The sequence below is a fragment of the Mercenaria mercenaria genome, chromosome 16 (genome assembly GCF_021730395.1).
Source record: "Mercenaria mercenaria strain notata chromosome 16, MADL_Memer_1, whole genome shotgun sequence".
In the NCBI taxonomy this organism is placed as follows: Eukaryota; Metazoa; Mollusca; class Bivalvia; order Venerida; family Veneridae; genus Mercenaria; species Mercenaria mercenaria.
The window spans coordinates 29,595,546-29,619,844 of record NC_069376.1 but is presented as its reverse complement, the minus strand read 5'-3'; the positions used below and the strand labels follow the sequence as shown (position 1 = coordinate 29,619,844).

The 24,299-nt window shown below is 35.1% G+C and overlaps 1 protein-coding gene across 11 annotated transcripts in view; it reads left to right on the top strand.

The window, feature by feature from the left end:
* The window catches only part of LOC123543400 (nuclear receptor coactivator 7-like), a 97,028-nt gene that overhangs the window by 8,019 nt on the left and 64,710 nt on the right, over window positions 1-24,299 (top strand). For 7 of the 11 annotated variants that reach the window (XR_008367794.1, XM_053526522.1, XM_053526529.1 and 4 more), the window contains exons 3-4: window positions 18,206-18,318; window positions 19,463-19,510. Coding sequence is in view for 8 of the 11 variants with exons in the window: in XM_053526522.1 (XP_053382497.1) it covers window positions 18,206-18,318; window positions 19,463-19,510 (161 nt within the window). In the remaining 3 variants the exon portion in view is untranslated. Of the gene's footprint in view, window positions 1-8,427; window positions 8,493-18,205; window positions 18,319-19,462; window positions 19,511-24,299 lie in introns of those variants that run through there. The other 4 variants (XM_053526523.1, XM_053526521.1, XM_053526526.1 and 1 more) reach the window with 3 other exon arrangements.

Sequence of the window (24,299 nt, the reverse complement as noted above, 5' to 3'; positions counted from 1 at the left end):
GTCGTGAGTTCGATCCTCGGGCGGGGCGTATGTTCTCCGTGACTATTTGATAAACGACATTGTGTCTGAAATCATTAGTCCTCCACCTCTGATTCATGTGGGGAAGTTGGCAGTTACTTGCGGAGAACAGGTTTGTACTGGTACAGAATCCAGGAACACTGGTTAGGTTAACTGCCCGCCGTTACATGACTGAAATACTGTTGAAAAACGGCGTTAAACCCAAAACAAACAAACAAAACAAAATCGAATTTATAAACATTATTAAACAGGGTTTTGGTGATTTCAGTTTCATGTCTTCTGTTGATTAAAAGCAGGTCGTTCATAAATTTGAGACAAATATTTTTCTCTCTCAAAAATCGATTCCTATATTTTGTCCTATATGCAGTTTGCAAACTATTTTGATGAATTACCAAAACCTTTCTGCAGCAGGAACTAAACTTTGAAATAATAAAGAAAATCAACATTTTGCTTGCTTTTTTACCAGTAGCTTATTTATGGTTAACTACACTCACCATAATTTTTTGCTCGACTATTCGAAGAATAGGGAAGCTATCCTACTCGCCCCGGCATGAGGGTCACACAAATGTTGAAGTTTGCGTACCACCCCAAATGTTTTCAAAGTCCATTGAGGTATTGCTTTCGTATTTTGCATACTTGTTTACAATCATGACCCCAGTCTGTTAAAAGGAGGAGGCAACTCTTTCAAGCATTTTGACTGAATTATGGCCCCTTTTTGACTTAGAATAATGTTAAATGTTGCGTACCACCCCAAATATTTTCAAAGTCCATTGAGATATTGCTTTCATATTTTGCATACTTGTTTACCATCGTGACCCCAGTCTGTAAAAAGGAGGAGGCAACTCTATTAAGCATTTTACTGAATTATGGCCCCTTTTCGACTTAGAATATGCTTATTGTAATGTTAAAGTTTTACTCATTGCTTATATTATACTTACAAGCACTGAGAATAGTCGAGCGCACTGTCCACTGACAGCTCTTGTTCAGTGTTTTATTATTGAATTTAATGGCAAACTGGGGGCGAGTAGCTTTAAAGTTTTAATCTTGAATAACCTATATTGTTAAACAATAACAGAACATCTTTATCTAAATGAGAAATCAAGGAAGCTAGCTATTTGTAGGTGAATTTGGGCAGTACCATTTATTATTCAAAGGGGTGTTCACTGAAAATTTACTGACTGAATAGTGAACAATGCATACCATGATCAGCCTGCACGGATGTGCAGACTGATCTTGGTCTGCACTGGTCGCAAAGGCAAAATCACTTGCCGCCAGCAGGCTAAAGGTTTAACAAAAGGATATTTTGAAGGATAAAGGTTGAAATTATTAAAGTATTTCTGACATGGTGTTGGGGGTAGTGTGTCAATCATTAAAGGTCAAGTGTGGTCAATTCTGAGGACACAACTATTACTACACATAATGCACTGATTTTTCTAAAAAAATTGGGACCCCAAATACTTTCAAAGTTTTTTACCAGGGGTCCTAATTTTTTTATCATAGAATGTTTCTCACTGTCCAGCTAAAGTGACTAAATGTCTGCTAAACTTCCTGAAAAATCTGGTGGAAAACTTGATCAAAGTCCTAGGGAATGCTTATTTGTGAACTGTTTCGTAGGAGATCAAAAGGTCATACCAGTTTATCACAAGGATTAATACATGTTGACAAAATATTTTGAAAATACTGACAAGGAGATAAGAAAAGTTGTTGCCCTTTTAACAGGTAGGTAATTGATTGCAGGTGATATGATCCATGGGTGTCCTGTGAAGATTGTAGGTTTTAACCTTTACCCTGCTAAATTTCTAGAATGGACTGGTCCATCTTTCAATTTGGACAGTAGCATTTATCATTAGAAGGGGTGTTCACTGAAAATTTACGGACTGATTAGCAACAGTGCAGACCATTAATCCGTGATTTATATAAGGAGTCATGTAATAATGACTTTTGGCCATTAGGCACCTGTTTCATGATGTTACACACAGGAGGTCGCAGGTTTAAAACCAGGATGAGACAAGTGCCCTGGTGGTGGTTGGCTTGGTTCAGCACTTCAAAGCTCATTCCTCAAAGTCTGATTCGTGTGGAGAATTTCTCAGTTGTTATTGAAAAACCATTCTGAATTCTGGCCAGAAATCAAGAAACTGTGAGTAGCTGCAAATTGCATGTATGAAATACTGATTACATCAGGCTTCCATCATTATGGACATATAAAAAATGAAGAAACTTGTATTTCTATTGTATGGAAAATATTTTGGATGATTTATTCACTGATATTGACTGAAGAGAGTTGAATAGTTTGTGAGGCAATGACCTGTACTGTGACAGTTTCTGGGTACCTCCACAATCTGACAATGGGCTTATAAAAGGTTGAAATGATTAGATAGCATTAGATAGCATTGTGTCACTTTTTATAATGTTTCCACTGTATGTGGTCAGTACAATATTGAGATAGATAAAACTGTTGGATATTTATTGTTGAAAATTTTCTTGGGAGAGTTTTTTGACTTATGGATATGAATGAGTTGATGTTGCTTGTTTTTGAAAGGAAATACTAGTCAGAGAACACAATGAAAGTAAAGGTGTTGTTGACAAGGTACGAATTGCAAACGTTCTAATCAATTTCAAGCAGAATATAAAATATGAGCCGCATAATGCATTTGTGACCAGCATGGATCGAAACTAGCCTGCACATCCGCGCTGTCTGGTCAGGATCCATAATGTTCGCTTTCAAAGCCTATTGCAATTAGAGAATTTACCATTAGCGAACAGCAGATGCGCAGGCTGGTCTGGAACCATGCTGGTCGCAAATGCACATTGTTGGTTTTCTTGTGGCGGGGCTCTTATTATCTTGATAAAATAACTAGTAGCTGTTGTTTAGAAACTTTCTGGCACCTTTTTCAGCTTTACACAAGCAAAAAAGAGGTCTTTATTAAAAAGGATGATAAAAAGTCTACTGAATTGACAATATCTGCTCAGTTACTGGTGTATTTGTTCATTCATCTTAACCATACTGTAGATACCCATGTCTAATGCAAGGTTTTTACCCCCCCTCCCCCCAGCATTGCCCTACCCCCGTATCCTTGTTGCATATTATACACAGGTTAAGACAAGTTTGCTTACAATTTTTTACCATTTCAGTAAATGGAAACTTCTCTCTACCCTAATGTATGTCTTGTCTAAAAACAAAGATTACCATTTTTGCGGAAGCGAAGACATAGTCGTCAGAATGGCTGTTCGGTGTATGGGCGTGCATGCGTGCCTCCGTCCGACTGGATTTATTTGTCTGGACCATAACTTTGACATGTATGAAGCAATGTTGTATGAATTTGGCATGAATTGTTAACCTCATTGAGACAAAGTGTCATGCGCCTATCTTAAAGGTTAAGGTCATAGTTGGAGGTCAAAGCCAAGGTCATGTCAGAATTTGTCCGGCCCATAAATTTGACATGCATTGAGGAATCTTGTTTATATTTGGCATGAATGTTTAACTCATTAAGTTGGAGATCTGCTGCAAACCCCAGTTTCCTGTCTCAAAGTTCAAGGTCACAGGGGTCAAAGAGTGGGCTTGAAATATTGCCTTTGGGCATCTAGTTTGATTGATGCATTTACAGTGTAATTGAATAATTTCATTTTAGTTTCTAAATGTCAAACTGAAAGTTGCAGCTGAAAATAAACCGAAAAAAAAGAGAAAACAGACAGATAGTCTAGTAGACAGGCCTAATAATTTTATTCATTTAGCGTTAAGTGAATTAAACATTGCTATTGTTCTAAAACAGCTTTGCACTTTTTAGATGTTATGTAAATCTCAAGAGATTATATTTCATTTTTGAGAAATGCTAAAGCAATTGAAATAGAGCTGTTGAAATATTCCCAATGCTTATTTCAGCGGAGTAACATTCATTATATCCTCACAGACAGGGAGACCAGGATGAATAGAGCTCTGATTTTTATCAATATTTTTGTAAATGAGGCTTCAATGACGTACATTTTGTATATTGTAAGACATGAATTGCTCTATAGATACATCTGAATTGCGCCAGAGACATTTTCATTTTCTCATCCATCATCTTATTTCATTAGAGATATTTCTTGTTTCTTTTCGAGTTCATATCACTTCATGTACGAACAGTTTTATCAACTTTTTACAAAAAAATATAACTTCTGTATTATTGAGTCCTGTTTGAAGATTGACTTTCGCTTAAATCACTGCCTTTAAATTAGCGGCAGAAAGCCGCCTGCCTCAATAAGCGGCATGTCATCCGACTTTTCAAACTGACTGTATTAATTTTAACTTCTCTTAAGCAGTCAGTTTCTTTCAGGCCTGAACGTAACTTATACATCGAACAGTGTCTGAGGCACCATTGTAAGGTTCTTTACCATGTTTGTTCTGTTGGGGGCACTCAGGGCCCCTTTTAGGGGCCACTGGAGCTTGAAATAGAAATACCTTTACAGTACTTCTTCCCATGAAGTGCCTGATGGATCTTCATCAAATTTGGTCTGTAAACATCATTATAAGGTCTTATGTCTAATTCGTTCAACTTGGAACACATGGGACCTTTTAGGGGCCACTAGAGTTAAAATAGAAATATCTTATAATATTATAATGATTTCTTTGGATGGTTATGCATTTTTGGTACATGACAGCAAATTATCAAACAAAAATTTAAGTAACTTTTGTATAATGAACAGCTTAAAGAATTTTCACCAAACCTAGTTAGAAGCAAAGTCAGAGTGTTAGTTTTTTTCAGGTGAGCGATTTAGGCCAAATTGGACCTCTAGTCAAAGTATGTTCTGAAGTTTTGAAATTTCAGGATTTAATCTAATTAACATTGTTGGAAAATTACACGAATGTGCAATTCATATGTACCTTAACCCTTACCCTGCTAAACTTCTAAAATGGACTCGTCTATCACTCAATTTGGGCAGTGCCATTTATTATTTGAAGGGGTACTGACTTAAAATTTATTGACTGAATAGCAAACAGTGCAGACAATGACATCAGCCTGCATAGATGTGCAGACTGATCTTGGTCTGCACTGGTTGCAAAGGCATAATCATTAGCTGGCAGCAGGCTAAAGGTTAAATAGAAGATCCTTAATTGTATCTGTTAATGGACAGTTGTATGACAAATATTGACTTGCAGGGTTAGTCAGACTACTGTGTAAATATTTTTGAATTTCAATGTTGACAATTAAAATGTGCTTAATTAATGTAACGTTTTTGTCTTTAATACCTGTGTGTCTCATAATAAATGTTTTTGTTTTTTTTTAAAATACAATAATTATTCAAATTATCGCCTATGTTCTAATAAGCACCCATTCCAGATTATTGCCATATTTACACCAGTAATTACAGAAATTAAATTTACTTTTACTGACTGAAAGAAGTTTCCATTTATAGTCATTATTATATTTCATTATCTTTGTAAGAGACAGGCAAAATTTATAAATGCTTCTCAGTAATAGCCTTTAACCGTTACCCTGCTAAATTTCTAAAATGGACTGGTCTATCATTCAGTTTGGACAATAGCATTTATTATTTGAAAGGGTGTTCATTGAAAATTTACAGACTGAATAGTGAACAGTGCAGTGGTTACATTGGCAAAGTCACTAGCTACCAGCAGGCTAAAGGTTAATCCCCAAATTAGTAAATTAAATGTTCTCCAATCCTCTTCTTTCATCTGACCAACTAAGTGATATTCTTTAATTTTCACAAATCTACAACCTGGTAATATGGTTCAATTTTCACAAATCTCCAACCTTAGACTGAAGTGATATGCTCCAATTTTCACAGAACTCCAACTTTAGACTGAAGTGATATGCTCCAATTTTCACAAATCTCCAACCTTAGAAGTAATGTTCTCCAATTTTCACAAATCTCCAACCTAGTAATAACCTCCAGTCCCCCCCCCCCCCCACATTGCTCTGATTGAAAGTTCTTAGTGGGAATTGATATAATTGTTATTTCAGAAGGCACAAACTGTATTTTGTAGATTGATACCAGTATTGAGAAATATTTTATTTGCATGCATTATGTTATCAAATCTCTTGTCAAAGAGTGTTTAAATTGGATTTTTCAGTCCATCTGTCGTCCCATCTGTCAATAAAGAAATAATGTTAATGAGACATCTCGGTTGTTTTGAAATATGTTAAATGACTCATATTAAATACTGGTTATGTAAGTTCTGGTTAACGACCTTTTACAAACATGTTCTGGTTGTTTAAATTATATGAAATTGGTATATGAAATTGGTCTTGTCTGTCTTAACCTTATTTTATGACATTTTAGTCACTAAGTTGTGCTGTGAGGCAGTCTCAGTTTTGAGCAATCCAGCTGGCTTACGGAAGGTTGGTGGTTCTACCCAGGTGCCCGCTTGTGATGAAATAATGCACGGAAGGGCACCTGGGGTCTTCCTCCACCATTAAAGCTGGAAAGTCGCCATAATGATCTATCGTGTCGGTACGATGTTAAATCAAAAAAAAAAAAAAATGTCTCAGTGTCTCAGTTTTGTTAGACAGTTCAGAGTTATGGCCCTTTATTTAGTAAAAAATATGCATAAAGTTGGTAAATTTAAAAGTATGTAATCGAGAGTCATAAAACATTAATTGTCATAATAAGCACATGTGAAGTTTTGCACCTGATGTTCTGTTTGAGATTTCTCTCAGTCAGCTAGGCCTGCGGAGTTTAAATGCTTAAAAGTTTGTGTAAAAAAATACTTGATTTAGATTTGTAGGAACTATGTAGGAATATTGTTCAGTATGTGAATTTATGCACATTTTTTGTTTAGATTTTAGTTCAATATCAGAGTTATAGCCCTTGACTTAGTGAAAGATTTGCGTTCAGGGCATAAAAGTTTGTGTAACAGTATAATTATGACCTAGCTGGCCCCATGTTCACAAAACATTTTAAGTCTCAGCGGAGTTTGATAATGAAACTTTAATTGTCATTTATAGTTTGTACTGGTACAGAATCCAGGAACACTGCATGGTTAGGTAATAACTGCCTGCTGTAACATTACTGAAATAATGTTGAAAAATGGCTTAAACTTAAAAAACAGACATACAAATAATGGCAACATATATGAAACTCTATCTAACTTAAAAAACAGACATACAAATAATGGCAACACATATGAAACTCTATCTAACTTAAAAAACAGACATACAAATAATGGCAACACATATGAAACTCTATCTAACTTAAAAAACAGACATACAAATAATGGCAACACATATGAAACTCTATCATTCTCATCCTAATAAAAGTAATACAACTTCACAAGGTAATGCTTAAAAAGGAAAGGGGCACTTAATGAAATCTATAGGTCACTTTATTATAATTCACATGCCATATAACCACTTCTGTTATAAGTGAGTGTGTATTTTCGAGAGCAGGGGACATTGTTTCAGCTGGGTGTGGACATGGTAATTTTAATGAAAAGGAACTTGAAATTTTGAATAAGGCATTTTAAGTGACAGTTTTTAACATGAAACTTAAATTACTTAAAACTTTTAAGAGATGACATTATTTGCTGAAGTATTTTCTTCCCATGTAGTAATTTAGTAGAGACTGACTGACAACTGCCCATTTACGGCTTGACATTCACTTGTCTGCTGGTAAATAATAAATAAAGTGGAACTTGCTTTATTGTTCTTACTGCAGTACCAGTGTGATATTGACATAATATAACATTTGAAAAATAATTTTTCTTTACTGTTGTGAATTGCAGCTGGACAAGAAACATTTTAAGCAAATTGTCCTATAGGACAACTTGCTTTCAGACAGTTTGTTGAGCCTGTTCCACACGTTTTCATAGGTAGAGGACAAATTCTCCACATGTTTCATTTGTAGAGGACAACTTCCCCACGTGATTAAGAAGTCAAGAACAAATTCCCCACATGATTCATAAGTGGACAACTTCCCAAGATGATTAAGAGGTGCAGGATAACTTCCTAACATAACTAGTGGACAACTTTCTCACATAATTCATTGGTAGGGAACAACTTCCTCACATGATTAATAGGTAGAGGACAACTTCCCGACATGATTCATAGATGGAGGATATTATTTCCACTGTTAAAGTCACATTACAGACTATTTGCCACACAACCAGGAGTCACAAACTGGCAACTGGAGTTGAAGGTTGGCGGGCTAGCTATTTGTGAAGGCTGATTTTTTTATTGACCACAAGGAAACCGAGGATTGATCAGATATATACCTAGGCAATAATTATCTTTTGTTCTTTAAAAAAAAACGTCATTAATTGGGGTTACTGATTTATTTGAGAAGGGCTCTTGCGGAGAGAAAAAATCTATAAGATGGTTTAGCTTTATTGATCGTGCACTGGTGTTTATTTGGTATCATTGAAGTGGCCGATACTACATTCACTCAGCTGATACAGTACTGACAGTATCAATATAGCGTGTAACGAGACTTCTCTTTTCAGAATATTCTACGTCGTCACAATATGAAGGATATAGGTATTATACAGAGTGGGATTTTTTCACTGAGTTTTAAAGTATATATTTGGTTGAATATGCTTTCTGTTGATTTTAAATGATATAATTTCAGAATTTCTGTAACATATTGTGATGTGGTATGATGAATCTGTGCAATGCTGCAAGAACTGTGAGAATCTATGCATAATGTGAACTGTTAGTATTAACAATTACATCACAGGATTGTGGTCTATGTGAAAAATGGAGACTACTAATTTAAAACTTACTTGCCCGTTGTTCAGTTCTGGGAAATGTATGTCAGTTGTTCCATTGTCTGTTATGCTGTTGTGTCTTTTATTCTATTGTGGGAAGAAAATGAATGTCTATTGTTCTGTTTTGGGAAATGAGTGTCTGTTGTTCTGTCATGGAAAATGAGTGTCTTTTGTTCTGTCATGGGAAATGGGTGTCTGTTGTTCATTTGTGGGGAATGAGTGTCTTTTGCTCTTTATGTGTTATTCTGTTGTGGGAATTGAGTGACTGTTATTCAGTTGTTGGAAATGAACAACTGATGTTCTGTTGTAGGAAATGAACAACAGTTACTGTTGTTCTGTTGTGGGAAATGAACAATTGATGTTTTGTTGTGAGAAATGAGATTGTTGTTCTGTTATGGGAAACAAACAACTGATGTTCTGTTGTAGGTAATGAATAACTGTTGTTCTGTTCTGAAAAACAAGTGTCTGTTGTTTGAAAAGAGTGTCTGTTGTTCTGTTGTGGAAAACTAGTGTCAGTTGTTGCGGGAAACGAGTATCTGTGGTTCTGTTGTGGGAAACAAACAACGATACATGCGAAGCCGTCTTTCCTTGGCAGGACCAGTACTGTCTTCTTAGTTAGATGGGAGACACTCAAGACTTTCCAGTGTCTGGACCAGGATTTGAGCCCTGGACCTCTGGATTGACAGTCAAGCATGTTACCACTAGATCACTGGGCTACCTATAGACCACTGGGTCACCTATTGTACCTAAGCTTGCTAATACATGGACAAGTTCTTTATCTTTTTAATAATTTCCTAATCATTCTGTTCAATAATATATCAATGTCTTAATTGATAGACAGCGGCCAGAAAATTATTTCCATTATTATTTTAATAGCTTTTTTATTAGTCTTTAAAGCAATCTTGTTCTTTATTGTCAATCATTTTGTTTTTATTATGGGTTCGGAATTGGAAATGTAAAGCTATGGTTTGTAGATCTATTTTCATTAAGATGAAAATGATGTTTCTGTACCTGGGTTTCTTATGTCTGTATTGACTCCAAATAAGGTGCTTTTGTTGACAAAAGGACAAGTAGTGTAACAGCTGACATACCGTAGACAGAACAACTCTTGAATGTTCAGGTAAACATGTTAAAACGTATTTAAGTTGATAGATGGCAATATGGAGAATATTTACTTCCTTTTGTTTTGTTGCTATGACAGCAAATCTGGTTGCTATGTAAAACAAATGTGGTTGCTATGACAGCAAATATAGTTGCTATGACAACCACATTTACGACAACAAATATGGTTAATATGACAACAAATGTGGTTGCTATGACAACAAATATGGTTGCTATGACAACAAAATTAATGTGGTTGCTATGACAACAAATGTGGTTGATATGGCAACAAATAGTCCATAATATGACAGTAACTTAAAAAGTACAACACTGATCTTTTGCATAACTTTGGTATGTTTTAAGACAGTAGGGAGAACATGATTGTGTATTATTTCATTTCTGTTTAGCAGTCTGTTAGTCACAAAAGATTGGTCATACGTTATAATGAACTTTATAACATATATATATATATATATATATACAGCTAGAAGAGATTTTTGATGAAACCTCAGGTTTATCGATGGTAGGTTTTAAGCGGGTTATTTTAAGAATATGTAGGGCCTTCAATTTGTTTCAGTATAAAAGATATGGTTCTAAATATAGCACAAAGTATGTGAGCCCAGTCAAGCAAAAAGGGTCCTTATGGTATTTTTTCATGTTTTTTACTTTTTTCCATTTACTGAAAGAACGCTTTATTTTGTATCAGAAACCGAAGTTTCAGTTGTCTATCTCCAGTAATTATGGAAATATGCTATATTTTGTGACATGATATAATTAAACAAAAAAAGCAACAATAAGTACTCATTCAGAGTTATTTATTTTGAACAGTATACAGAGTTCATCAGCTTATTATCTGCAGTTGAAAAGTAGGAATCAACTATTTGAATATTCGACAGCATATACACAAATGATGCTTTTAATCTATAAGATGAAACTGGAATAAAAATTATTATAATTTTCGTTGCCATAGCAACGAAAAACAAAATTAACAAATTAAATTCTTTTTTAAGGAGATCAATGATATTATAATCGAGAAGAACTGCTCACACTAATAAAAAGACACCCAAAAGCATTGAAAATGATATATTTTGCATAAATATGTGTTTCGTGTAAAATAATTTCCTTTTAACAGGAAAACATAGGTTTTGGATATCGCATTTAGAAGTTGATGAATCAGTTTTATCATAACTTTTAATCGGTTTCTCTATATGTGTAATAATACATATATATATATTTATATTATTAAATTATTGACTTGTATTGTCTTTGTCATGTAAACTTAACGTTCGAGTAAAACACAGAATGATCAGAATTAATAGCTACTGTTTCCATGGCAACTGTTTTCTTTTTAAAATATAGTAGCGAAAATGATATTTTAAGAAAGGCTCGAAACAGCTACTAATTAATACTTCTGCACGTGATATTTAGAAACCGCTAAAATTCATTAACATGTCATTTTTGTTCAGTCAATCCCATCAAACTATTACTTAAACAACAAAGTATAGAAAACAATATAGGTCTAGTAAAGTATGAAGAACAATCAGTGGTAATGAACATTAATCTTTTTAATATATGGAATATTTTTCAACTCGAATTTCATTAGCTGTTTCCTTTTCATTGATTCTATAAAGGCAGTTTGTACTTGAAACTTTCCCTTCCACACAGATTTTACAGAATAATAGCAAATAGTTACTACCAAGAATCTATCGTTTCCATGGTAACACTATGGTATGATATTGTTTCCTAAAAATCGCTAAAATGTGACTTTCAAGGAATGACCTTCGGAACATTTCAAATTCAGTACGATTATTGAATTTGTTACGCAAATCACTAAAGTTTCGTTACTAGAAAGAACTAGTCTGCTTACTTACTGCATACGATAGTTACACAGGTTTTGGAAAATATTAAACAATAACACTGTTGCTTTTGTTTTGAACGTCCATATAATGCTTCATAAAACGGGTACGTAAATATACAAGTTGAGTTCATTCTGAATAAGTTGTCAGAAATAATCTTCAATTATAACACTTTTCCCGATGAATTTTAATAGCTGCTTTAATAATTTATTATATGTTTCCATGGTGACGTTTAAAGTTTTGTGCAATACTCTAAATTGTCACGTCGTTTCAAAAACTCGCCTATTACCTATACGGGCATTAAACTAAACACTAAACGACTCTATTCCGTCTGAGTAGGAATCGGGCAAAGTATGTCCTGAAAAGGTTGCCTAACAAGTGGTCTCACGTGCCGGAACAAGTATTCCTGTCTCTCTTTGCTCAATCCGCCAGGTGGCAGTACGTCCGGAATATCGGTGACATCCATTGGTAGGTGATGCGTTTTACAGATGATGAATCGGATTTCATCTACATCGTCTGCGTTTACTTTCATATAGACGACGCCGGGTTGTTCAATGGTGAATCTGAAACTGTGGTATTTTGATATGTTCGGAACTTTTTAAAATCTGTCTGACAGAAATACTTTCCACGCCCGCCATATCCATCCGTCTGCACCATAGGTTACAGGAAAGTTGCTGACTGACGACTTTCCGACTACTTCAGCTATATGTTGCGGTGTGTCACAGTCTGTTCTCCGGTATAACTTTTTAATGTTTCCAAATCCCGCATCAATCAAGCACCTGTGAAATGGCGATAAAGTAAGTCGATAGAAAAGCGTTAAAGTTATTACTTTTTATATATATTATCAAGCAGGTACTGACATAGTCTTTTATGTACATAAGATAATCCGAACTTCATCTCTTAATGTCTGCATATCCAGTAATGACAGGATTTTGTCTTATAACGACCCATAATGTTTAAATTTGCAAAACAGTAGACACGTAAATATTACATGCAAGTTGTTAGCATATTACATCTGGAATATCAGTGAATGAAAGAAAGTGACTGTGATTACGACAGGTCGTTTGAAGGAACGTACGTACGCAGCAGACGACATAATTTGTCATTTTAATTTCCGACTCCAGCAGATTTTTTTTGAAAAGATGTTCTGATAATAAAATGATAAAGAGCAGACTAACATGTAACGCATATGAAACGTGTTATCTTAACCATACCGAGTATGTCCGGGAATCTGCATCATGTATGTAATATTTCTGTGTTTTCCAACCATGATTCTCCAGGCAAAATACGCCAGAACGTAACGATTCTTGTTTTGACCTGTTGAAGATGCACAAAATATTAATTACGTGTATGTATCACTATCGGCCGACAAACGTGTGCAACTCTAAATAAATAAACATTAAACAAGTTTCTAAACACACTAGTTGGAACTAAAGTTCATGGAACAAGACAAAAGTTTACAAAACAAATTTTATTGATTTCCAATCAATAAGCCGTGACTTACACTTTTTCCTTGGCATTTACGATCATAGTATTCACATACGTGTAAAGAGCATTCAGGGCTAAATGCCCGAAATCGTTCTTACATCGTTACATGTGACTTCTGAAGCAAGGCAAATTACTATATCTTTATGACGTAATTATTTCACTTTTACTACTTTTGCACCTACCATAGATAAACCAGAATTGTTCTGCTGAACTTCGTTAAACTTGTACAAACTTGAGTTTGCGCATACGAGTAGATTAACCTTGAACCTTGAATTATTTTTATGATGAATACACTACTTATTTAAATAGTCATTTAGAAAAGCAGCGAACAGTACAAAACATAATAAAACTAGAAGAATAATCATTAAACTTACTTACCGAAACAATTGTCAGCATGAATGCTACAGTCGTTCTCACCAGATCCGTATGAATGGAACGCATGGTCTAACATGGAAATAACTGAATCTGGTCCGTGAGCCAGCTGTCCATCACGACCTGCAATATGTTGATGACTTATTACACATTAGCACACTATACTTTGTTGAAATCATTCATTTTAGAATATTATCAAAATTACCGTCTGTTCTGACAAAACCAATGCATTGTAAAAGTGTATCTAAGGGTATGATATCGAGTTTTCGAATATAAAATAAATTCTTTTATAAGCAAGTGAAGATGGTTACTAAAGTAATAATGGAAACACGCGCACGCTCGCACGCACAAATACCAAATACACTACTTACCTAATGTTTCGTTCTCACTGATGAGGCAGTTGTACTGACAGCAGCCATCTACCCGGAAACCAAATATCTATACCTTGACGGGCTGAATAAAATATGTCGGCCCCTTTTCTCTGGAGTGATGTGGCAATTTGACGTACTGGGAAAAGTCAAATGTATAATGTATATCGTCCATTGAAAAATTGTCTCCCGCAGATGGATCAAGTTCTTGTCTTTTCCTAAACATTTCAGCTGACCTTTCTACACATTTCTTGTACACGTCCCTCTCCTTTCTAGCTTGTAGAATATGTGATTGATATCTTCCTGTCGCCGACAACTTATCATCTTCACTCATAGCAAGTTTAATTTCTTGTCTAAAATCTTCGCAAGTGCGACACACATCTTCTATTGGTGAACTTATCTTTATATGCGGAACACATGTTGACCACAGGTCTTTGAATGTTGTTAAACCAACGTATAGTTTGTCATTCTCTATGCACACCTCTTTGTACTGTTGATGGATTGAAAGCTTTGTGTCCGACGACGGCAAATATATTGGAGGTTCATCACTGCGACCTCTGGGAGCTGCCGGCTGGGGAAGGCCGACTTCACTTGCGTAGTTGATTAGAAATTGGATTGCATTTCTAATTACGTCTGGCGCAAACGCATTTGGTGCTCGTCTGCCTGTGTGACCATGAACGCGCGGTTCCGTTCCATGTTCTTTCATGTGTGCCAAAATGTTTCTTAGGGTCTTATGTTTAGTGTCAAATATAAATGAAAATGCTTCTTGACAGATCTTTTTGCCATCAAAATAATAGTCGTATCTTTGTCGCGTTCTTTCTTTATTTTTACATCTGGAATTGTCACCTATCCGTTTTAATGTCCCCATTAGAAGCATTTCTTTTTCATTCTTGGACATCTCTCGTAGACTAAGAATATGCGTCTGAATTCGGTCCACAGTAAAGTTCAGATAACAATTCCTTTTGCAAGGACAACCTGTATTTATTTTAGTTGAGACGTCATCTATATCACTCTGAGGATCATATTCATTGGTCACATGGACATGGTCGTCATGTTGATCCTCTGTGTCGTCTGCTTGGCAAGCCTCTTCTGTAACCACCACTGCTACAAAGAAACGGTTAACACGCTCTTCTAGTGAGGTTTCAGTAGCAAAAGTCGGCGATGTTCTACCGGAAGACTGATCTTGTGAGGCATGTGTGGGTGGTTCGCCTAACCCAAACACCGACAGCAAGTCATCCAATTCCTGCACAAATACAAGAAAATAATTTTTTTAATTAAAAGTTTGAATGTTGGTACGTTATCTTATATTTTAAAAAAATTAAAAAAAAAAAAAAAAAGTTTCCGCCAACAGGAATCGAACTCCAGACCTCTGGATTATAAATCCCCCGCCTAACCTTGGCGCCACGTAGAACTTAGACTTTAAACGTCTTTAATATCTAGATTATTTAATTCCCACGTTAAACAATAAAATAAATCGGTAGCATTGATTTTTAAATTCCACATTTTTCTAAGAATATTACTTTCAACATACCAAAACTATTGCCGCGGTTAATTTTCATTTCTTTATAACAGATCTAGATGGAAAACAAACGTCATGCCTAAGAAAATTACTTGGAACAGAAATTTAAAACCTGCAGATCTATCTTTAGTTTTATGTTTAAACAATGGCAGTGGCTACGATTACGGTACCGTAATCCTAGCCTCCGGTTCTAGGATTACGGAAGTTCCGTATTCCTAGACAACCCTATGAGGATAGGCTAGGATTACGGAAGTATTTTAAGAGGCATAAAGTATATGTTAGAATACGCATAAATGATGTTGTAAACTAACTTATTTCACTTAATTTTTCATGCTTGCCTTATTATTTCGTGTTTTCTATCCGCCGTTTTGGGTAAGTATAATCTTAATGGCGGCGCGCGGAAATATATTAGAAATATGAGTGTCAAAGTTAGATTTAAAAAAAAATTCGATACTTTGAATTTTATGATTTATAACCATATAATATGTTATTAAAGACCATTTGTGGTGACTTGATGAAAAAAATGCAGGTAAATACGAAACATAGATAATTCCATATTTCTGCCCACCGCCATTAAGATTATACTAACCCAAAACGCCCGATCGATAGCACGAAATATTTAGTGAAATTAAGTGAAATGAGTAAGTTTACAATGTCATTTATGCATGTCCTAACATAAATTTGATGCCTCTTAAATACTTCCGTAATCCTAGCCTATTCTCATAGGGTTGTCTAGGAATACGGAACTCCCGTAATCCTAGAACCGGAGGCTAGGATTACGGTACCGTAATCGTAGCCACTGCCTTAAACAATTGTTTTTCTTACTTTGCGCATTTAAAACAACCTACCTACAGCAGATAATATCATGTTATAGTCATATAAGTCCATGCTAACAGGTAAACATTGCCATTGGCATATTTTAAACAAATCTGCTTGATGCGATTAACTCGATATTAAAAAAGTTTTGTTATCTGTATTATTCCAGCAGAGAAAGCATGGTAGAATAAATAAACATGTATAGCATTCTATTAAAAGAAATATATTTAAAGTATGCTTTTTATTTTAAATATCACTTGCCTCAAATGTATCCATTATTCTGTTTTTCCTTCCGTTTAACCTTGATGCATGTCAACATCTGGGCGCGGCCATATTGATACGTCATCATTTGACTTTGACGTCATTTATCTCGGAAATTACGTGTCAATTACGATAAGGACCTTTTATGCTTGACGGGGCTCATGTGACCCTTCTTGTAAAGTATATTTATTACTTATCGGTACCGGCAGTCTTGTTTGATATCTTCTGTATACTATAGTTATGGAATTTGTTTATGTGTTTTTGTTTTGACATCTTCTTTATGTCCTCACAAAATTTGTTTGTGAAGTAAATGTGAAAAAATGACTTTAGGCTAAGGATCCAACTGAAAAGCTTTGTTTATGAACTTGAGCAGCAATTCTGTTATGAAAATAACTATTTGAGCCGCACCATGAGAAAACCAACGTAGTGGCTTTGTGACCAGCATGGATCCAGACCAGCCTGCGCATCCGTGCAGTCTCAGGTCAGGATCCATGCTGTTTGCTAACAGTTTCTCTAATTCCAATAGGGTTTTAAAGCGAATAGCATGGATCCTGACCAGACTGCGTGGATGTGCAGGCTGGTCTGGATCCATGCTGGTCGCAAACGCACTATGTTGGTTTCCACATGGCGTAGCTCATTTTGGAATTCTTCAGGGAAAACTATGGAATATACATCATGTTTTTTATGAGGCAATTTATTCAGACAATTGGACAATTTTCCTATACTGTAATTTGATGAATCAGGGAATTAGCCTTTTTCCCCTCACATGAATCTGGCTAGATTCATTATGTTTGTAACAGAAGAGAGGAATAACCTTTAGTGTTTTCATTTTTTGGTGAATGAAAAGGGGAGGTTACTCTTGTAGATCCACATTATTGGATTATTGTCTCTGTAAATTTGTTTTTAAAGCAAGAAAAACACAATAGAAAGCTTATAGTTACTACCATTGTGCAAATTTTACTGTGAAAATTCCTGAATTGGGGCTTCAGCTGGGTCAGATATTTGGCTGTGCAGCGCTGGGTTTCTGTCAATTTTATTGTGATAGTTCCGATATTGGGCTACAGCTGGGTTTCTGACAGTTCCTGATATTGACCTGCAGTTGTGTTTGTGTCAATTTCATTGTATATAAACAGATCCTGGTATTAAGGCTGCAGCTGAAATTTTGTCAGTTTTATTGTGACAGTTCCTTGTATTGGGCTGCAGCTGCCTGTTTCTGACAATTTTATTTTGTCAGTTCCCAGTATTGGGCTGCATGCTCAGGCCTTGTCAATTCTATTTCTGTATAATATTTCCTGATGCTCAACTGCTTCTGATTTCCTGATTTTGGGCTGCAGCTGGGTCTTCAGTGTCAATTTTATTTTTGACAGTTCCTGATATTGGACTGCAGCCAGGTCTTCTGTTTATTTTATTGAGAGAAAACCCTAAAATATGCCTGAAGCCAAGGATGATCAATGGTTCCATAATTATATAATGTCTTTTACTAGACTGTTTACAAACTCACTGAAAATGGATGTATCATGCAAAGTTAGTCAGAGCTCTTGCTTGATGTTTAATTGCAAAGGTCAAGGGCATGTGAAGCTAGAAACAGAAAATGATCATTGATTTGTAGCTAGAGCATGTTTTTTTTCAGCTGATCCTATTTTAGATAAAGATCTAATGTATTTTTATTTACATTTAATAGTGTTTTTGTTATATATTTCAGATTTCGAGGAAACACGCAGCCTGCACATGCTGATGAGCTTGACCTTAAAACAGCAGACAACAATGGCCAGACATCTGTGAACACAATCACTGGTGGAGAATTAGATATACCAGGTACATAGTAGAATGTCAAGGGCTTTTCAGTGTCAAAGCATTTTTTTCTAGATGCAGGGTTTACTTACTTTGAAATTTACTTGAGACGATACCACTTCATGTTTTGCAGCAGGTCGCTGCTTGTGCAGGTAGATATTTGTAAGAGTTATTTTAACAGAAAGTTGTTTTGGAGGATGTATTCTGTACAAGTGGATATAGCCATGCGCTGGGTCTCTTGAGGCACACAAGTGCTAAGTGTTTCATACGGCCTAGTGTATTTAAAATCCGTAAGAGCTGAATACATCACAGGACTGGTGTCAATCACCCTTTCATTAGAGTCTGAGGTACAGGTTGGCATATTGCATCACAAAAGATTTAGGTGTAAGCAATTGTTTCTCGGAAACTTACTGACCAAATGCTTTCAATCACCTCACAAATCTTAGCTATCATGAGATGCATGACCTTATGGGACAGGTTTCATTAATTTTTGTAAAAATTATGCACCAATATTTTCAGCATGTTTCTCAGGAACCTGGGCCCGTATTGATCAACGTTTAGAGGCTGAAACTTAAACTTCAAAATTCTAAATTCTCTGTATGCTTTGGCATTGTAAAATATGCATGGATTGCAGATAGCTTTTCAGGAGTCTTCATTTTGCAACAAACAGTGGTGCAGCATGAATAAGTTATAAGCAAAATTATGAGAAATTGAAAATGTAATGTTCATGAATATGGGACCATGTTTTTCAGAAACTGTTGAACCAAATAGTTTTGAAGTCGCTGGAATCTGAGCATTTTGAAACTCATAAAATTTTTATGAAGCTTTTGTTTGTAAACTAGGTATTGTTTTAACAGCACCTGTTAAAGAATGTTTTCTTACATTGCCAGTACAAACAAGCACAGGCTAATATTGTGTTTTATGTCAAATTCACTGGACTGATGAATCTTTTGCCTGCTGGCGGCAAGTGATTCTGCCTTTGCGACCACTGAATAGTCAGTAAATTTTCAGTGAACACCCCTTTGAATAATAAGTGGTACTGCCTAAATTGAATAAAGGACTAGTTCATTTTAGAAATTAAGCATGGTAAAGGTTAACAGGATGGCTTTCTTTTGCTTGATTTTCTGTTCCAAAAAAGTCACGATTTTTCTTTTTATTTGCATCTAAGTGGAGTTAGTGAGTCGATACTCTACAGAGAATTTAGAGTCGCTAGTCAGTAAGTGATCTTTTTGTCTTGCTTATTCACTATGTCCAATTGTTACGTTGAGAATTTGGATTAGTAACTTATAACAAAAAAGAGCAGATTTATGGATTTTGAAGTAGTGAAGGGATCACATACACGTTTCGTAGTATGTTATCTATGAGAATATTTTTAGATATAAAAAAGACAGATTTTCTTCCCAAAAATCTTTATATTTGCTCTTTTTGGTCCTAGATGTTACTGTTTCGTTGTTTCAAAGTTACAGTTGGACACTGTTATTTGTTACAGTGTTTTATTGCTTGTAGAATGACCTTCTTTTTGTTGTAGCTGGTTTTGTTAAAACTTCTTGCATGCATTAAAGGACCTGTCTAAATACTGCCAATCAGATGATGCTTGTTTTTCTGAGACTTGATTGTTTAGATGTTGTGAACTATGCAAATACTGTGTAAAAATTAGATGTTTTTTTTGCTTGGCTGAATCTGTGTATTCTTATAATGTTGAGTTTTTTGTAAAGTTTAATATCTGAATAATTGCTTTAACTTTTATTTAACCTGAAATTATACACCATGAGAATTCTTGATAAAATGTTAATAGATGAAAATCATACTTTACAATCACTGTTGTAAACATGGCTGCCCTAGATCTGTAAAAAATAGCAGAAATTTTAGCAATCTTAGACAGAATTTACAAGAAAACGGCAATATATTTCTTGAGAACATTTCTAATCATAATGTTAATCGGAAAGGATAACATGTCACCATATTAGTATTACAAGATAAATTTTAGACATCAGATTTACCTTAAACACTTTAGAGGCCTCCGTGGCCGAGTGGTTAAGGTCGCTGACTTCAAATCACTTGCCCCTCATCGATGTGGTTTCGAGCCTCACTCGGGGTGTTGAATTCTTCATGTGAGGAAGCCATCCAGCTGGCTTATATAAATGGAAGGCTTACGGAAGGTCGGTGGTTCTACCCAGGTGCCCGCTCGTGATGAAATAATGCACGGAGGGGCACCTGGGGTCTTCCTCCACCATTAAAGCTGGAAAGTTGCCATATGACCTATCATGTGTCGGTGCGACATTAAATCCAATAAAAAAAAAACTAAAACACTTCATGAGATGTAGGGGCTCACAAATGTTGCGAAAATCAAACCCTCAAAAATTTCTGCTTTTACAGTGCTGTTTCTTGCAATGACTGTAAACCAAAACTGTTAAACTGTTTGAACTGTGAAGCTCAGGCGAGCTGTCTTGGTTCATCATGGCCTGGCTTGTTTGTAGAATATTCATATTTTATAGATTTGGTTGTCAGTTTCATTAAAAATTTTTTTGGTAGCCTTACTTCATTTAAACCTTGATCACAGATAGATTGAAATATAAAGAAAGTGTATGTTATTTGATTATATTCATTTCTGTGTCTAATTTATTATTACACACATCTGGTTTTTTTAAAGCAAAATTATACAAGTTTTATTGTAGCAACAAAAACTTACTTATGAGTCCAGGACTTTGGTTGCTCTACAATGGAATTGTTCCTGTATGTCTTTGAAATCACTGGATGGATTTACTTTAAACTCGGAATCACTTTCTTCATCAACTTCATATTGACCAGATTCAGATATCTTCTTAACTATTACATAATTATGTCCCTTTCTTTTTAGAACTTTAGGTTAAAGTTTTTGCTTTTTTTACTCTGATTTGAAATAGTTGTTTCTCACTATCACCAACATCTTATAAGATAGGGTCCACAACTCTTGCAACAATATTTCGTAAACTCTGGCCAACCATTTTATTTTTACTTTAGTAGGGGAAACCCAGACGAAATGTTGACCATGGTCACCACGGTTTTTGACGGTTGACCATGAACTAACGTGGTCAACCATCAAATACCATGGTGAAAACATGGTCAGGACCACGGTTGGCCATGGTCAACCATGGTGATATCAAATTGGCCACGGTCGACCATGGTCAGCCATGGTCGACAATGGTCACAAAAGACAATCAACAGTTTGACCATGGTCTACCATGGTCAACTTTTTTCAACCACGGTTGACCATAGACTACCATGGTCATGTTAGTAATTTTCACAAATATCAAGTTTTACAATGCACCAAAGATGCCTAACTGCATTTTGGCTCCAAAAGTTTTCCTAGATATAGAATAGTTTTCCTGCATTTATAGACAGATTCAAACTTTAAGGTAAACTTTCATAGTCTGACTATAATTTGTTGTCATCTTAGCAATTTTATGACATATAAATGACTGACTTTCAAAAATAGATATCGACTGAAATTGTCACTTATTTTCTCGACCCTTTCAAATTTATATTTATACATTTAATTACTTATCTGTGTTAGTGAAATATTTTGATATATTTTAAACAAATGTTATAATTTGTACAGTGCAAAACATTGTTTCAGATATACTGATTTTAAGATATATCAAAATAGTGTATTTTGATTTCTCGTTACAAAGTAATTTTTTCACAAAAAATTTTCAGTATATTTGCATAAGTAACTACTACCGAAGAAACGGTCTCTCAGAATTTTGAAATTTTCTCCAATATGATTTGATGGAACAGTCAGTTTCTTTTATCAGAATTTAGCCATGTACCGACAATGTTCCATTATAAATTATAATATCATCGGACAAGATATCAACAATCTGAGAGATGCTTCCCTCCATATTGCATACTTCTTTAAAATGTAAAAAAGATTGCAAGTCGATACATCAATAAATGAAAAAGGAATTAAATTTTAGTAATATGTCAGATATACACTTGATTTTATTTCTGTCCATTTTTAACCTCATGTGAGGACTGGTCCACAGCCATGGTCGACCATGGTGATTATTGACTATCAAAAACCGTGGTGCCATTTAACAAAACGTGTTCGACCATGGTCAACCATGGTCATATGACCATGAACTACCATGGTAGGAAATGAGGGGGGAAATTGTGCTGTAACAACTGAAATAGAGGTAAAGTCATGTTACCAATTGAAAATATTTTTCATAAATATATGTTATACTTATGGCAAAAGAAGACTTAGAAGCACACTTTCTTGTGTTGTAAATGGTACATTTAATGAATTATGTAGATCTTAATAGAATTTTTGTTACATGTAAAGAAAGGAGAAATTTGTCAAAAATAGGGGAAAACATGTCGGAAGGGGAATGGGGCCAGATATCGGCCCAAAAGACCAGAGATCTTAACTTTGCTCCCCCTGTTTATGCTCTTTTTCACTGTCTAAGAGAAATCTTGTCTTTGTTAAATTGTAAATAGTCATTGACATTACCTTAAAGTAATTCCATCTACAGTAGTTAAAATTATAGCCTAGTTTGATATATAGAAGTCTGTTTACAAATTTATAAGCAGTTGATGTCTCATTTTGATGGGTTTTTTTTTTGGTGGTGATATAAGGAAGGCTTTATTAGTTTCTCACAGCTGGTGTTTTTATCTGTAAACAAAGCATGCTTCCCCTTTGTCAGGACACATTATGTTACAAATATTCTGTTGCCATGCAACACAGCAAAAGCTGATCATCCCACATAAATAGAAATCATTACATTTCCTGTTTTTGTAGTGCAAAAACTACAGGGAATGGATTATATGACATCCCACTTTTGATTATAGCACTGATGTTTCAATTTTAAACTGACACAATGACATGGCAGAAGTCTGAGAACAGCAAAAGGACATAATATGTCAGAACAACTCTGTAGTATATGGAAGTTAAGAAATTACCACAAACAAGAAATATTCCGTAAACACACAACAAAAATCAGAACAGATTAGTAAAAAAAATAACACAAAAGAAGAACAACATAGTATGATATTGCATAAGTCAAACAACACATTGTCAGGTGATATTGGCAACAATATGAATAGCAAAGTGACATGAAGACTAAAGTCAGAAGCATACAGCATCACAGGAAACAAATATAAGTCTAAATTACATGGCAACATATATGACACAAATTGGAACATGTTCCTAACACAAATATTACATTACACAAGTGAGAACAACAAAGTAAAATATGACATAACACAAGTCAAGACAGTATATTCAAACATGACATGACACAGTCAGAAAAGCAGAAAACCCATTACACATTATCAGGACAGCATAGTGACACAAGATACGACACAAGTAGGAACGACACACTAATACATGACATAACACAAACTAGAATAACACATTAATGCATTAAATGACAGGACACAAGTTAGTACTACACTGTTACACATCAGATAACATGACTCAGAAGAACACTCTAACACAGAAGAGAAATAGCACAGTAGTAAACACAAGATATGACATTGTTCAGAAGAACACAGTAACACAAGACATGACATAGGTCAGAAGAACACAGTAACACATGACATGACAAAGTTCAGAAGAACAAAGGAACACAAGACATGACATAGGTCAGAAGAACACAGTAACACATGACATGACAAAGTTCAGAAGAACACAGTAAAACAAGACATGACAAAGGTCAGAAGAACACAGGAACACAAGACATGACATTGGTCAGAAGAACAAAGTATTACAAGACATGACAGGTCAGAAGAACACAGTAACACAAAAAATGATGGTGTTCAGAAGAACACAGTAACACAAGACATGACATAGGTCAGAAGAACACAGTAACACAAAATATGACACAGATCAGAAGAACACAGAAACACAAGACATGACACAGGTCAGAATAACACAGTAACACAAAACATGACACAGGTCAGAAGAACACAGTAACACAAAAAATGATGGTGTTCAGAAGAACACAGTAACACAAGACTTGACA